The 14,638-nt window shown below is 40.7% G+C and overlaps 1 protein-coding gene across 3 annotated transcripts in view; it reads left to right on the top strand.

Moving 5' to 3' along the window:
- LOC122776015 (low-density lipoprotein receptor-related protein 8-like) overlaps nt 1–14,638 on the top strand; it is a 71,493-nt gene that overhangs the window by 28,291 nt on the left and 28,564 nt on the right. For all 3 annotated transcript variants that reach the window (XM_044036338.1, XM_044036346.1, XM_044036328.1), the window contains exon 4: nt 7,385–7,513. In XM_044036338.1, coding sequence (XP_043892273.1) covers nt 7,385–7,513 — 129 coding nt within the window. The remainder of the gene's footprint in view (nt 1–7,384; nt 7,514–14,638) is intronic.

Raw genomic sequence — 14,638 nt, 5'->3', positions numbered from 1 at the left:
GTAGTGAGGGGTTGATTATGCTGATATAACTATAGTGATTGTGCTCATACACTTTAAATGGTACATTAGCATTCATGTGGGGAAACGGATGCAGTCGCTCTCACATTGAACTTGAATGTGTTGCGTTGGGCACCAATTTGGCTCAAAGGTTAGTGTTTACCTCAATAATTTATCTTTTAATAGTTGTTTTTGATCTCCACTGGACGCTGAACTTCTTAAATGATGAACCCACAAAAATGAGGGTGGTTGTGGTTCGGTTCCAGTTTTGCTACAATAACTGCAGCTGAACCCTGATAGAAGGATGACGTGTCACAATTCCATGTCCATTAATTAATGTGTCATGAATTAATCATTTAACGAGGAGAAGTGTGATGGATTGGCAACCTGTCCATGGTGTACCCCGCCTTTCGCCCTGTGTCGGCTGGGATTGGCTCCGGCTCCCCATTACCCTCATGTGGAGGATAAAGCGGTAGATGATGAACGAATGATGAGAAGAGTCACGTCACTGTACTACTTCTCAGAATAGTTGCTGATTTATTTTCTGTTAATGGACAAACTGATAAATCAAAAACTGTCCTGATGAATTATGTCTCTAACAGTGTAACAGCAAGAGTGTTCTTAGTTTGAATCCACCATTACGCCCCAGTGTAGAGTGAAAGGTTTGCGTCAGCGACTGCGGAGACTGCGCCAAATGTCTATAGTGTTCACTGGGATTTGAAACCCAAACACTCTAAATTGCCAACATTGTGTTAGTCTGTGTTTTTTTAATGGATAATCAAGTGATCCAGGTGCATCACTTGATAATAAGGAGAAGTGCGTTCCACAGAAAATGACCCGCTGTAGCAGATCTATAATTCAGAGCAGAGGACGTGGCTTCGCTAACACAGTTTAATGAAGCAATGAGTGTGACTCATGTTTGTGTGTGAGCAATTTGTGCCTTTTTAGAAGCAGTTTTTTTTGAACATCTGAACCTCCCACTGATGCACACAAGTGCCATTTTGGAACACGTCTCCAGTACTTGGACACCAAACACCTCACTGTTGGAGGACCAAACATTTTTTAAAAACATGTTTTTCAGACACCAGGATGTGTGTTTAACAATAACAGTGCACTCATACATAGGAAGAGTGACAATGATGTTGCTGAAATGATGGTGACATCATGCCTGGGTGCAATTTCTCTGACAAGAAACTTGGCCAATGGGCAGAACAACCTTGTCTGGGAGCTCTGCTTGGGCTGTTTGTGTGTTGTTTGAGCTAAATGTATGAACATGATTTGATTAGCCAGTGCCAGTGTTCGAATATTTGCATAATTTATTTTGATTGGCCAACATTTAGCTGCCACTTGCAACATTTCTCAACCTCGGCTGGTTCAAAGTGAGTGAGACGCATTTGAGCTGACACGTCCGCAGCATATATGCAGATCATTGTGAATTCAGGCAGCAGCAAAGCACAGGGAGCTGCCTGTAGGATGAATCAGTGCTATGTTAGGTAGTGTCTGCGTGCACAAGGTGCAGAAGGACCCTATTGTTATTCTTTTTCTAAGCAGGAAAAATAGACGTTAATTTATAGGTTGCAAATGGTTATTTTGATTCATTTTATAGTCTTATGTATTTATTAAAACACCGTTTTATTATCTGAAATCATTTGTAACACATTTTCACAGAGTTTGTTAGGTTTGGCTTTATCACAGTAGCAAACTGAAGTGACTACACTAAAAAATCTTAATTTAGGCAAAAACAGCACACAGGATGAGGGTGGGAATCACAGTATACCTCACGATACGATACGCGACACATGGTCCACGATACCAATAATATCACGGTACAACGATTCTGTGATAATCAGTATAGCAAGACAATCGGATCACGATATCTATCTAATTTAAGAAAACAAAACATTTTTAACGGAAAAGTTAAAAGTACAGGATTTATTTATTTAAATAAATAAATAGACTTAAGGACAGCTTCTTCCCCAGAGCCATAACCACACTGAACATGGACATGCACTGACCATCCTACCTCTACCACATACTCTCACACATTCTGGCATGTGCAATACTCTACATTTCATGCTGAAATGCTTATTTATTTAATAATTTACTCCACACTATGCAATACTTATATACTGTGCACTACTTATATTGTATATACAGATTTTTATCCTGCTTAAATTACATTCCAACTGTGCAATATCTGTATTTTTAAATGGTACCCTGCTAAAATCACTTTCATACTGTGTAAATGTTTATATTTCTATTTTTATATACTGCAAAATTACATTTCACTCTGTGATATTTATATTCTATATGCTGCTAAAATCATATCTCACACTGTGATATTTATATTTCTATATTTCATATACTGTTAAAAAAAAAAAAAAAAAATACACTTCATACTGTGGAAATAGTCTTATTTATTATTTTTTATACCCTGCTATGGGTCACGTCTCATAGAAATGCACTTTTTATATTTAAACCCTGCTACAGACCTGCTATTTCATATTGTGCAATAAGAATTTGATGGCTGTATATCCTTTTAATGTAGTACGCTGCAACTGAAAACCCACCTCACGTTAACTAGGGTCACTTTTTATTTTTAATGTCCTTGACCCATACACTGGTTGTTGTTGTTGTTGTTGTTATTGTTCTTCGTTGTTAGCTGTATGCACTTTCAAGGTGAAGTCAAGTAAATCTCGTTGTACAACTTGTATAATGACAATAAAGGCATTCTATTCTATTCTATTCTATTCGCAATATAGAGAACAAAGTGCATTGAACGTGAATAGAGCAGCTCTTAACATAGCTTTCTCAACTCCCTCTTCTTCAGCTTGGTAACTTCCACCCAAGGTTGCCTCATTCATTGACAGTGAGTGAAACTGGCAGTGACTGTTTACTTTAGAGCGCCTTAATTTGTTAAGTAAAATATCGATATTGGCCCTGGGTTATCGATTATCGTATTGCACGAGGAAGAACCACGATGTATCAGCAATAATATAACATGGATATCTATGGACAAGTGTCACTCAACAGACTATCTAGCATTAGTTTCATTGTTTATTTAATATTTAAATGCAGGAATTAAAATATGTTTTTAATTCAAGCTAAAGGTAAAGTGGTTACATGGTGGCAGTGATGAGATAAAAGCAGTCTTGTAGAAGCTGATGGACTCTGAACACACCACACTGGAAGTTGATGCTAATTTTTCACACTAATGGTGAACAACAACCAGACTGTCTGTTTTCTGTAAGTAATTGGTTTTTTTTTAAATTTGCCCTCCCGGGCAAAAAAAACCACATGACCCGTCTTTATAAAAGCTGAGCTTTCACTAATCAATTTGCGTGGTCAGGTTTCTTTGTGTAACTGTGGGAGGAAGAGCGGCCCACTTCATTTATAAGCCGTCAGTCAGAAGGAGAGGACAGCTCATCCTCAGCTTTGTGGTTTCCGATTCTGTTCAAGTCTGCACTCCGTCTGTCCTTTTCTCCTTCGTCCTGTTCTACTTTGGCTTTGATTTTGCTTCAAAAAATCTGAAAGGTCATGCAACAGTTTGTCTCATCATTCATTCCTTCTCCTTTCTAGAGTTTTCTTGCTATAGATTTCTTTTGTGCCTGTTGTTGCTGCTCTGCTCGCTCCGTCTCCCTTCTTTCATTTTCTTTTTGTTGTTGTCTGTCAGGTCCTCTTTGCTTCTTCATTAGCTTGTTTTCATTCACACTGAACGTTATCTCCACTCTCAAAGATTACACCCACTCGCCTCTTTCATCCCAGACGTTTGTAAGACATGTTTCTTGCGTCTCGTCTCTGACCGGCCAGTCTCGGTTTTGTTTTACAGGCGTTACAGCTGTAATCATTCACTGTAACTCATCATTTTGTCTCCCCATTAGCTTCCTTTTAAAATGCATCAGAGGGCATGATTTTCTGTGGGGAGAATGAAGATTTTAACACGGACGCTGCCGACATCAAAGGCTGCCACACGTGTTAAGTTGATTGTTGTTTTTCTGCTCTTGTTATAAGTCTTTGAGAGTCGTTCAAAGCGTTATCTCAAGAAAATGTACGATTATGCTTTTCAAACTTCCTTACACATGGAGAACAAGGCAAAATAAACCCTAAAAATATATATTGGGGTTTTGGGTTTTGGTGTAGTGTCTCTGCAGCAAGAAAAACCCAGGTTAGAGACCCGATCTGCATGGAGGCAAATTGGACACTCTAAATTGACCTGTAGGTGTGACAGTGATAGTGAATGGTTGTTTGTCTCTATTTGCGGCCCTACGATGGACTGGCGAACTGTCCAGGGTGTACCCTGCCCATCGCCCTATGTCAGCTGAGATTAGCACTCCACCCTCATGTGGAGGATACAGCAGTAAAAGATGGATAATTAATGATACAAATTTACCACTTTGGAGCCCAGACACTGGTGGTTGTGATGGTGATTGATGGTGCAGCAGGGATGGCTCCAAACAGAAAGGGAACAACACGTTTAAAAAGACGATGAGAGGTTAACAGAGATTAAGTGTTGCTGTCCTATTGATTTGAGATGATGAAACCCGCTGATGAACAGCTGATGTCTCCGTTGACAGAAGTGACAGCAACAGTAAAGGGCACACACAGTACAGTACATGCATGAGAATGTTCCCTCCGTCTGACATCGCTCTCGCTGTGGACGCTCTTCCAAGCGCTGCTGTAGCTTTCGTTTTTTTTTCTTTTCCTGTGGGATCAGGGCAGGGCCGCTTCAATTTCAAGATCTCAAGATCTCACTCTCCCCAAGCACCAGCTGCCTCCACATCCTCGTCTCCCTTCATCCCTTATGTCATCCCTCCACCGCACAGTCAGTAAAAACACATCTTCATCAGCAGCTTGTGACTAGTGGTTGTTACCCATGGATGGCTACTTCACCTCGCTGCCGTGCTGATAGCGTATCAGGATATCTGCCTATGTTGCACGATGGGTCACAAGAAGCTGCAGCACAGAAACCAGGACTGTCACTGCGACTTTGTCCTTCTTTAGCTCTTTGTGCTGTCACTCTGATTTTGACTGAGATGATTGACAGGTCTCTTGTCTGTTTTCAACAGCACAAATGTGGGGGGAAAAAAAACCCCAGGGAAGTTGCTGCCCATCCCATGCTGCAGCTCTTTACTTTACTAACTCTGCTTTATTCATGTATTTGCAGTAAACACAAAAAAGCCGAACAGTCCTTTCAGCTATTTATTTGGAAGCTCCAGGTTCATTGGTAATGACTTTCATTATAATTAACTTTGGACATAAACATGAGCATGAACCATTATCTGATTTCTAGCTAAGGGCAGCCCATGTCCGAGTGGAAGCGAATTGGGCTTGCAACTGGAGGGTTGCCAGTTTGAAACCCCGCCAGGTCAAGGGCAGGGATGCCCTTGAGCAAGGACACCTTAAATTGCCCCAGCCACACGGCGACACATCCGGTGCACTCCTGGTGCCGATCCAAGCCCGGATAAATAGGAGGGCATCATCCAGCACAGAAATCTAATTTTTAAGCTGACTAATAATGTACTTTATTGGTCTCAGCAGTGATTCAATAAAGCATACATTTACTTATATTTATAGGTTAAACCATAAACAGTCGACATAATGTGTCCGCCCGAATTTAGGCCCGCGATAAAAGCATTACAGAGGAAACCCACATGTTCTCTGCTTGTGTACAGCAGTGTGTTTCAATAATTAAAATGTATTGCATGTGGATTTTTTATGTTAGACAAAAGGGAACGTACAGCACTCTAAAGAATCTATTACTGTTTGAACAGATGTGTTTTGTATAGAAAATTAGATCTACTCTCTGCCTGCTCCAATTACCCACAACACAGTTTACACTTAAATTGCCTGTGACAGTATCAGATACTAAGTGGTATTCATTATAGAGGCTGTTCTCATTGTTTGTTTGCACTAACCAAACTTTTAAAGTGTCATGATATATAAACTATAATGTAGCACTGGTCGTTACTGTAGACTAATTCGATTTAGAAAATGTTAGTTATTTAAATTTTAATGACTTAAGTATATCCACGTAGAGTCAGATGTAATTAGAATGCTGCACGCTGCGTTTACTGCGTGCATTTGGCAGAAGTAAAAATTAATGCTGAAGCAATTACCAACAGAAAATTGAGTGGTTGATATAGACCGGATGAATGTTTGAAAAAAAGATTCAGCTAAAAGTGGAAACAGCTGCTGCTATGTAACACCTGATTATTACCTCAGCCAAGGAGGTTATGATCATGTCTGTCTCTCTGTGAGCAGCATAATTCAAAAACTCAAACGTTTGATAACATTTTCTGTCAATGTAGGTCATGGCCCTAGAAACAAGTGATTACACTGCATTGGTACGTTTCAGCTAAAGTTTTTTCCACTGCACCTTTGTTTACTCAGTTACATCTCTCGTACTATTAGGGCAGCAACTAACGATTCTTTTTCACAATCGTTTAATCTCTCTACAATTATTTTCTCGATTAATCTCTTTAATTACATGTTTGGTTCATGAAATGTCAGAAAATGTTAACCAGTATTCACCAAACCCCGGAACTGACTCGAATGTCTTGTTTTGTCCACAAACCAAAATGATTCCGTTTTTTTTAATGGTTTCTTAGTTGAATGGAGCAAAATAAACAGAAACTATTCACATTTGAAAGCTTGTTTAAATTATTGAAAAAAACAACCGATTATGTGATTATCAAAATAGTTGGCAATCAATTTAGTAATCTGTTAATAATTTAATAATCACTGTAGCCCTAGTTACTATAAAAGCAATAAACAAAGTAAAAAAGGAATGTAAAAATGTAAATGTAGTTAAATGAACTGATTTCATTTAGAACATGACCGCCGGTGTCGATGAAGGAGGATGTGAGATTATTTGATAGAATTATGTGTACGGGAACCATTGCTCTTAAACACATTATGAAAGTGAAACATTTAACGATTTGCCGCGATGTCGGTTGACTCTGATTTCATTCTGTGAGGCTTAAGGCTTCTCTGTAAGCACAGATGAATAATTAACAGCATGCATCATATTAAACATACTGTAATCTGGATCAAACCCATCCTCTGCCAACTGGAGCAGATTGGCAGGAAAAGGAAAAGTGTGGGTGATGGTCTTTTTCTCTGTAGCCATTTACTGTATTTTATGATCTTTCTGCATGTCTCGTAGAGACATGATTACAGCTGTAATGCCTGTAGATTCAGCCCAGACAGTAAAATCAATTGGCCAGACTGGTGTCATTTTCTATTTCAGTTTTAACTCCAATGTGGAGGCGTCAGAAATCAAGTCCAGCGGCGCGTTGTTGTTGTCGTTGTTGTCTTTGTTGCTGCCTTTATGAGACCATAAAACCACTGCAGTAATCTCCCTATCTTCTTTATCTCTACCCTACAGGCAAACAGACGTGCCCTCCAGAGAAATTTGACTGTGGGGGTTCCACCAACAAGTGTGTCTCGTTGTCATGGCGATGTGACGGGGAGAAGGACTGCGAGAACGGGGCAGATGAGGAAGACTGTGCTTCTGGTGAGTTTGTTGTGGTGGAAAAGTGCTAGCCATACTATACTATGACTCCGGGTTCACGCTGGATGCGTGTGTGTTGTGTGACTGCTGCAGGGCTGAGCTGCTGCGTCTCATGCATCTCTGTATTGGACACAGGACGTGTGTCTGTTGTGCACCTGCTGCTGGGCTTCTGCTACTATTGACATGGAGTATTCCTTTAAAATGAATAAAACATACCTTTAAATTATCTCAATACCAGGACTAAAAAACATGTCTGGAATCAGGGAATGGACATATTTTTTCCTGTGACAGGAACAGGATGTGTGTTTGACATATGCGACAGATATAGATGTTGAAACCGTAAAGAAAGATCATTGTCACTGTATGTTTTTTGCTGTAAAATGCACTCAGCTTGGGGTGAAAAAATATGCAAGACTTCTACAGTATTTCTTAAGTCACTTGCAGCATGGATGCGCTCATCAGTTAGCGTGCATGCTTAATTAATGAATGAATGAATGAATTATTTAAAATAGTGTAAACTAGCGACGTCCCGTTACAACTTTTTCACTTCCGATACGATACCGATATTGCAGCCTTTTGTATAGTATTGGCCGATACCGATATAGATCCGATACAATATCAGCACAAATCATACATAATTTAGTTACTTATTTTGTAGTGTGGAATGTTAGAATAGGCTTGATCAAGTAATATTACTTAAACAGAGAACAATAATCAGTAACAGTAGGTATGAGAATAACTGACCCATTTATTATTAACCAATGGGTTACATAAATTTTAACCTTCAACATAAGAATATTTGTTTTTTTCCACGTTCGTTTTATACAGTCTATGGTTAATTTTATCAGGAGAAAAGTACCTATAAAAGTGCTATTGGGGGTGTTTTCAGAGCACCCGTGTTTCACAGGTAACAGCGTGTCTTCAGAGAACACCCCCTTGTTTTCACTATTTTGGATTAGTCCAACCCACACAGGGTGAGTGACTCATCCTTCAGGTAAACTCGGAGCCTGGAGACCAGCACCACAGATGTACTTAGCTCCGCGTGTGGAGCTTCAGAACACATTTAAACACAGAAAGCTCTTGGCATGGCTGTTTTTTTAATTAACAAACGGATGCTGTTGAAAGTCGACAGGTGGCGCTGGTTTATGAAATAATGTTGTTTTAGCAGGTGCTAACGGCCAGCTCACGCTCGCTGTGCGGCTTGGTAGCCTCTGATTTCAGAGGATAGAAGTGCTGGAGTGGAATGGACTGCTTGTATCGGTGCGCTTCTATCTGAGATTTTAGAGGCAGTCCGATATAATCCGATACTCATTTTTTGGCTGATATCGGACCAATATCCGATATCAATATCAGATCTGGACATCCCTGGTGTCAACGACAGATGTGAAATGACAAAATGACTTTACAAGGCTCGACGTCAGTAGAACGAAGCAGAATCTTATCCTTCCCTTTTTGTAATTTAAAGGATTCCATCCCCTCTGAGCTCACTTACCATCCAGGGGCTTAAGACATTAAAGCACAGTGGGGGACAGACTTTATAGTTAGAGGGATTTGAAGTGAGTTGTGATTTAAGAGAGCTGCTCTCAGCACAAAGGTCCACTTGATGATCTTTGGATGGGAAACATCAGATATCTGCAGCTCTGTTTAAGGTGCTCTCATCGTCACATTTTGAACCTCGAGTCTTCAGAGTGTCTGAACCATTAGAAATGACATCACCCCCTCTGCAGCCAATCAGACAAAGCAACTGTGCAGTTGCTTTGTCACCCCCCACAGTCTCCTGCAGGGACTATCCTTGCCCTATTTCTGAGGAGCCGTGAAGAATCGGCTCTATCTTTTCTCTCTCTCTCTCTCTCCCTTGCCTCTTCACGTCAGGAAGAATTGATTGAGGCAAAAGAGCTGTAGGGACCTTTGTCTTGTAAACTTTGAAGATTGTGTGAAGTGGCAGCAAATACACAGAGGGAGAGGGGGTTAAAAAAAAAAAGCCAGCTCCTTATCATCCACAACAACATTCATTTTTCCAGGCATCTTTCAGTTTTTTTATGTGTTTGGACAGAGAGGCAATTCATTTTTTATTTATTTTTTTAAATGACACACTAATGGGGAAACTAAATCTATTTGGCATACAGTTCCCCTGAAAGTAACATGAATGAATATCTTTTTAATTCATTGTGCTGCAAAAAAATAAAAATTGTCCACCAGATCAGTCTTTAATTGACCTGTCAGTGTCTCAAAGTGGCCCCACACGCTCGCAGCCGAACAAGCGGAAGTGATTCCATCGACTTTAGATTTAATGCCTTCTTAGCTTGGATGGGGGTTTCATTGCCCTGTCCATTGAGACTCAGTCTAGCCTGTGCTAATCCTTTTTTTCATTCTAATGCCTGCATCGATGCGTTGGTCTTAAGCTACTCAGTGTTGACATGAGGACGGGCAGCAGGCCAATGCTGCTGCAGCTGCAGCTGCTGCTGCCCACCCAGGCAAAGCCCCAAAATCCCTGCAGAGGTAAAGGCCACTCAGTGTGACCAGCGGTGACTCTGTTGCCAGCGCACTGCTGGATTGCCAATTCAATTAAATGCTGCTCCGATCAGTTTATTATCAAGGCTGATTTGGCTCCGTGCCAGACTGGAAGACGAAATCAAGAAGCTGTTTAATGTTGCCTCGCCACAGATTAGTCTCAGGATACCAAAGCATTAATACTTAATTATGTTTGTGGTTCAGCCCCACATCACATGGAATAATCTTTGTATTGAACAACGTTATAGCAAGCATTTATATCTAATGCTGAGGGTCACGGCAAAGCAGAAAACACTCCGATATTCACACATACTCTCATGCAACCGCAAAGATTTTACTCTTCACACTTTATATATACGTTTGAAGAAAGTGGCTTAGAGCGTGTGATTAAAATTACAACTGTTGAGAAAGGAATTATGGAGTAAAGACCGAGAGCAGTTTCGCTTTAGGTTGTTTAGACTCGATGACACGCTGGAGCCATCGTTATCATAACTCCTACTCAAATGCCGTAAAGCGGTAATATAATATGCTTTATTAGCAGTTTATCTGCCACTGGTGAGTGATTGCACCTGCTTTATACTGAAGTCTAGTGTTTAAACACATGGCAATATTTTTGTCTGTCAAATTCAGCACTTTTAGTGTTTTTGTGACGGCCCTAGTTTCAAACTGCAAGGCATAAAAGTGCAAGCGATAATTTTACAATTAAAGTTTAATTAAAGCATTTTAAATGGCTTGACTTAATCAGAACATCACTATATAATTAATATCTATCATACCAAGCTATTATATATCTAAAATACAACACACACATTGAAAAACACTGAGCTTCAGTCTCACAGCCTCATAAATTATAACCTTTAAGAGTAACCTTTGTTTTGCTGACTTGCAAACACTGGAATTCTAAGCGTTGAATTTGTTGTGTTGTTTAAAGTGACACGAAACCTGTGTGAATACGAGCGGAGGAAATGTTGCAGGTCACAGATTTAGTTGTGTGCGATTGTTTTACTCCTGTAGAACTGTAGATCCTTCACATTCATGACATGTTGCCTGTTAGAGGCAAGGAGAGAACTGACATCAAAGGAAGGATAACTATAAGTTGATGAATGAATAAATGAACGTGTGAAGAACGATGCGGCAGAATGAGAATAACATGTAAACTATGAAGTGTAGTTCTGTTTGGCAAAATGATATCTGAATGGCGTTGATTTAAAAATATCGAACCATAAAGGGAAACCTTCAAAAGAATAAACACGAGAAAGAAAAGTACCACAGCAGTTATCCATGTGTCATCTTTACTCTTTTGCAGATTATATTTATGTTTAAGATTGAGTTCGTCATTCGTTTCCACACAACACACATTCATCTTATTCTGTTAAAATGTCTGTATAACCATCAATAAAGAAAGTTGTTTGAAATAAATGAGAGAATAAATTCTGGTGTTGGTAGCTGTCACAACACTGTAATAAACACTGTCAATCAAAGCGTAGCAGTCACTCACTGACCTGCCAGTCTGGGAGGCTTTATTTACTTTAGAAAATAAATATACTGGCCATTCGTATCTTTGTATAAATGTATATTCTTTCACAGTTACCCTAAAATAATCTTTTCATCCGTATTTAACCACAAGAGTGGGGGCAGAGATTTTCATGACATTGAAAGACTACTGTCCATGCCTTTTAAATAATGTCCATTTCCTCCAGTTTTGTTCAACGCAGTCTGCCTTGTGTGGTCTGTGTGTGTGTGTGTGTGTGTGTGTGTGTGTGTGTGTGTTTGGAGGCTGTAGATTTGAAGAGAGGACAGAGAACTGGGGCTGGAATCTATCATTTGCAAAGTGTGGCCTGCTATGGCTCACTTCTCCAGACTTTAAGACTCGAGCCTTTTGTGTGATGACTACGATGTTTGACGATCCCTAACACGCTGTGTTCTACAAACTCTGTCGCCGTGTTCACCTCCACGTTTTTGAATCAACAGTCCACAGTTGGTATTGTTGTATAGCACACAATAGCCACATTTGACTCTAACGACCATGGCTGTAGTATTGTCAAAAAAATGTTCAGTGAGTGAGTGCTTCTGCCCCTTTCTGTTACTTCTTCCAAGATAACTTCCACTTTCGACATCTGGCAGTTATTCAACCATTAAGGAAGTACGCTACTAAGAAGCTGACGTCACAGACATGTGACGCGCTGGTGAATCTTGTCTCTGATTGGGCACAATGCTCTATTTCTCTTGCGCGGGGTGCTGTGCCAATCTCAGCTGACATAGAGGGCAAGGCCGCCTCACACTCTGGACAGATCGCCAGTCCATAGTTTTTGAATTTTCTAGATATCACAAGCGGTCTAGGAGTTACGGTCATGAGTGTGCCAAATCCTGTCGCCGCCGGTAACAGAAGGGTTAAAAAACCATGCCAACAGTTCTGCACATGAATTCACATATGCCGACTTATGAATCATTTATTGAAGCAGTTCTGGTGACGCAACATCCTGCAGTGTCGTGTGAACCCAAATCAAAACAACAACTTTATTCCAGCGACTGTCACATTAATTCAGGATTCACTTCACTGCTCCGGCGGATTTATCTGTCCTTCCGGGTGGTCAAAGATTGGTCGCCTGCAAAGTCAATACTGTAACAAGTATATTAACTTTTCCCTTTCATTCATCATTTGTACACGTTATATGTTTACTGTCACAATCCTCATTTGGGGTGAAAGAACGGACAAGTCAATAGCAGAAGATTTAGTTTGAACTTCGCCGTACAAGTAAGATGTGAAAGAATCTGGGTCAGTCGTCCTCTCGCTGTTCCCGTTCATGCTTTTGTGGGCATATTCATGCTCAGTGTGGCTTACACTGTCCCGAAACGTTCCGACACGTATTTCACACATGTTTCATTTGTATTTCCCCACTCCCTAAACTGACGGAGCTGAAACTCTTAGTTAGCAGGAATTTACACAGCGCATAACCAGCCGCAGACTCGGGAAAGTGAATCGCGCCGAGTCGTCCCGCTTAATTGAGCACGTCACATGTTGAATTATACATGGAGTAGAATGTAAGCCCTCACCAGAGAAAGCTTTCCTCTGATCAACATTGCATTAAGCAGCAGCGCAAGAGAGGCTTTGCAGGAAAGTTGAACTGTGTCCTCAGTCCTCAACGGTGTGGACAGAACGTGTGCACTCGCTCAGTGGGCGTCTCTCCCGAGTGCGCCCGTCTGATGGGAACTGGAAGGCATCGTGAGACGCAGGAGTCAGTCCAGATTTGAGTGTGCGACGGACTGGCGACCTGTCCACGCTGTACCCCTCCTTTAACCCTCGACCCTCATGCGGAGGAACTATGCGTGAATGAGACAAATCATAACTTCCTGCATCCTTGTCTTTGTAGTAAAACTAAACTGATAGATTTCCGCACTTCCTTCAACTGAAGTTTTCACATCGGACCATTTCACACAACTAAAGCACTTCCACTGACATCACTTCCAGCTAATTTCACCCTGATAATAGAAATCTAGGCTGGTTTTCAGTGTTTCTAAGCCGTGGGTACTTTGTCTTGTTTAAGCTTGTCGTTCTGTGTCTTTTTTTTTTTTTTTGCCATCACCCTCTGGCCCTCGGTTAGCTTACAGTCTCCCACTGTAATGATACCACAGAGAAGGATTTGTCCTCCCTGTTATCTTCTCTCAGTTGTTACTGTAGACGAGAGAGGGTTGTTTCAGCTCTGCCACAGCTGTGTTTGCTCCCTAAATGTGACTGTGTGACAGAAAAGGTCAGTGACTGAGCTCTTTCCCTAGAGAGAGACACTGTGACCCGTCTGACGTGGTCTGCAGGGCGAGTGTGTGTGTGTGCGCGCTCATTCACCCACACTGAGCAGAGTGGAAAGGTCTGATCTGTCCTCAGGTCTATGTGTACCTCTGTGGAGGTTTGAGGTTTTTGTTATTGTGCAGGTAAAACAAAGGAATGGCTTAGTTCTTGCCTGTTTGCAGCCTGCATGTCTTTCTTTTCATCTTGCCACACACATGCACTGTATTTTAAGGACACATTATGGCTCCACATGCAGTGTATGCATACAACTATTCCGTCAAGATCACATGTACTGTTTTTACACTTCACTGTGTCTGAGATTTAATAAAAAATTGATGAACAAAAATCAAACCCTACAGGCAGTCTGTAAGGGTTTAGGTCTGGACTTTGGCTCGGACACTCAAGGACCTTTACAGAGTTGTATACCAGTCAAAGTCCTGGATTTGGAGTAGGATTTTCTTCACAGACCCGTCTGTGTGTCTGTGTTACTCACTTCTGATCAATCTTCTGATCAATCTCCCTGTCCCTGCTGTGAAGACGTGCCTCACGCTGCACTAACTGTGCTTAATAGTCTGCTTTATTCGTCAGGCTCTCTCATCCCTGCACACCGAACAGTTTGTGTACATATTTAATATCCATTCAGTGTTAATTATATTAATAAAAAAACAAACTTTTTAAGACTTGTGATCAATTTTACTATTTTGTTTTTACTGACGTTTGTATTATTTCAATGTTGTTTTATCCTTTCTACTTATCATCTTTTTGGTTGTTCGTCGAGTATTTTGTGGCATTGTTTTTTTAAAGCCCCAGCGTTATGATGATGAGGATGATTA

This window comes from Solea senegalensis, linkage group LG1 (assembly GCF_019176455.1).
Source record: "Solea senegalensis isolate Sse05_10M linkage group LG1, IFAPA_SoseM_1, whole genome shotgun sequence".
NCBI lineage: Eukaryota > Metazoa > Chordata > Actinopteri > Pleuronectiformes > Soleidae > Solea > Solea senegalensis.
This window is presented reverse-complemented; position numbering and strand designations above follow the sequence as displayed.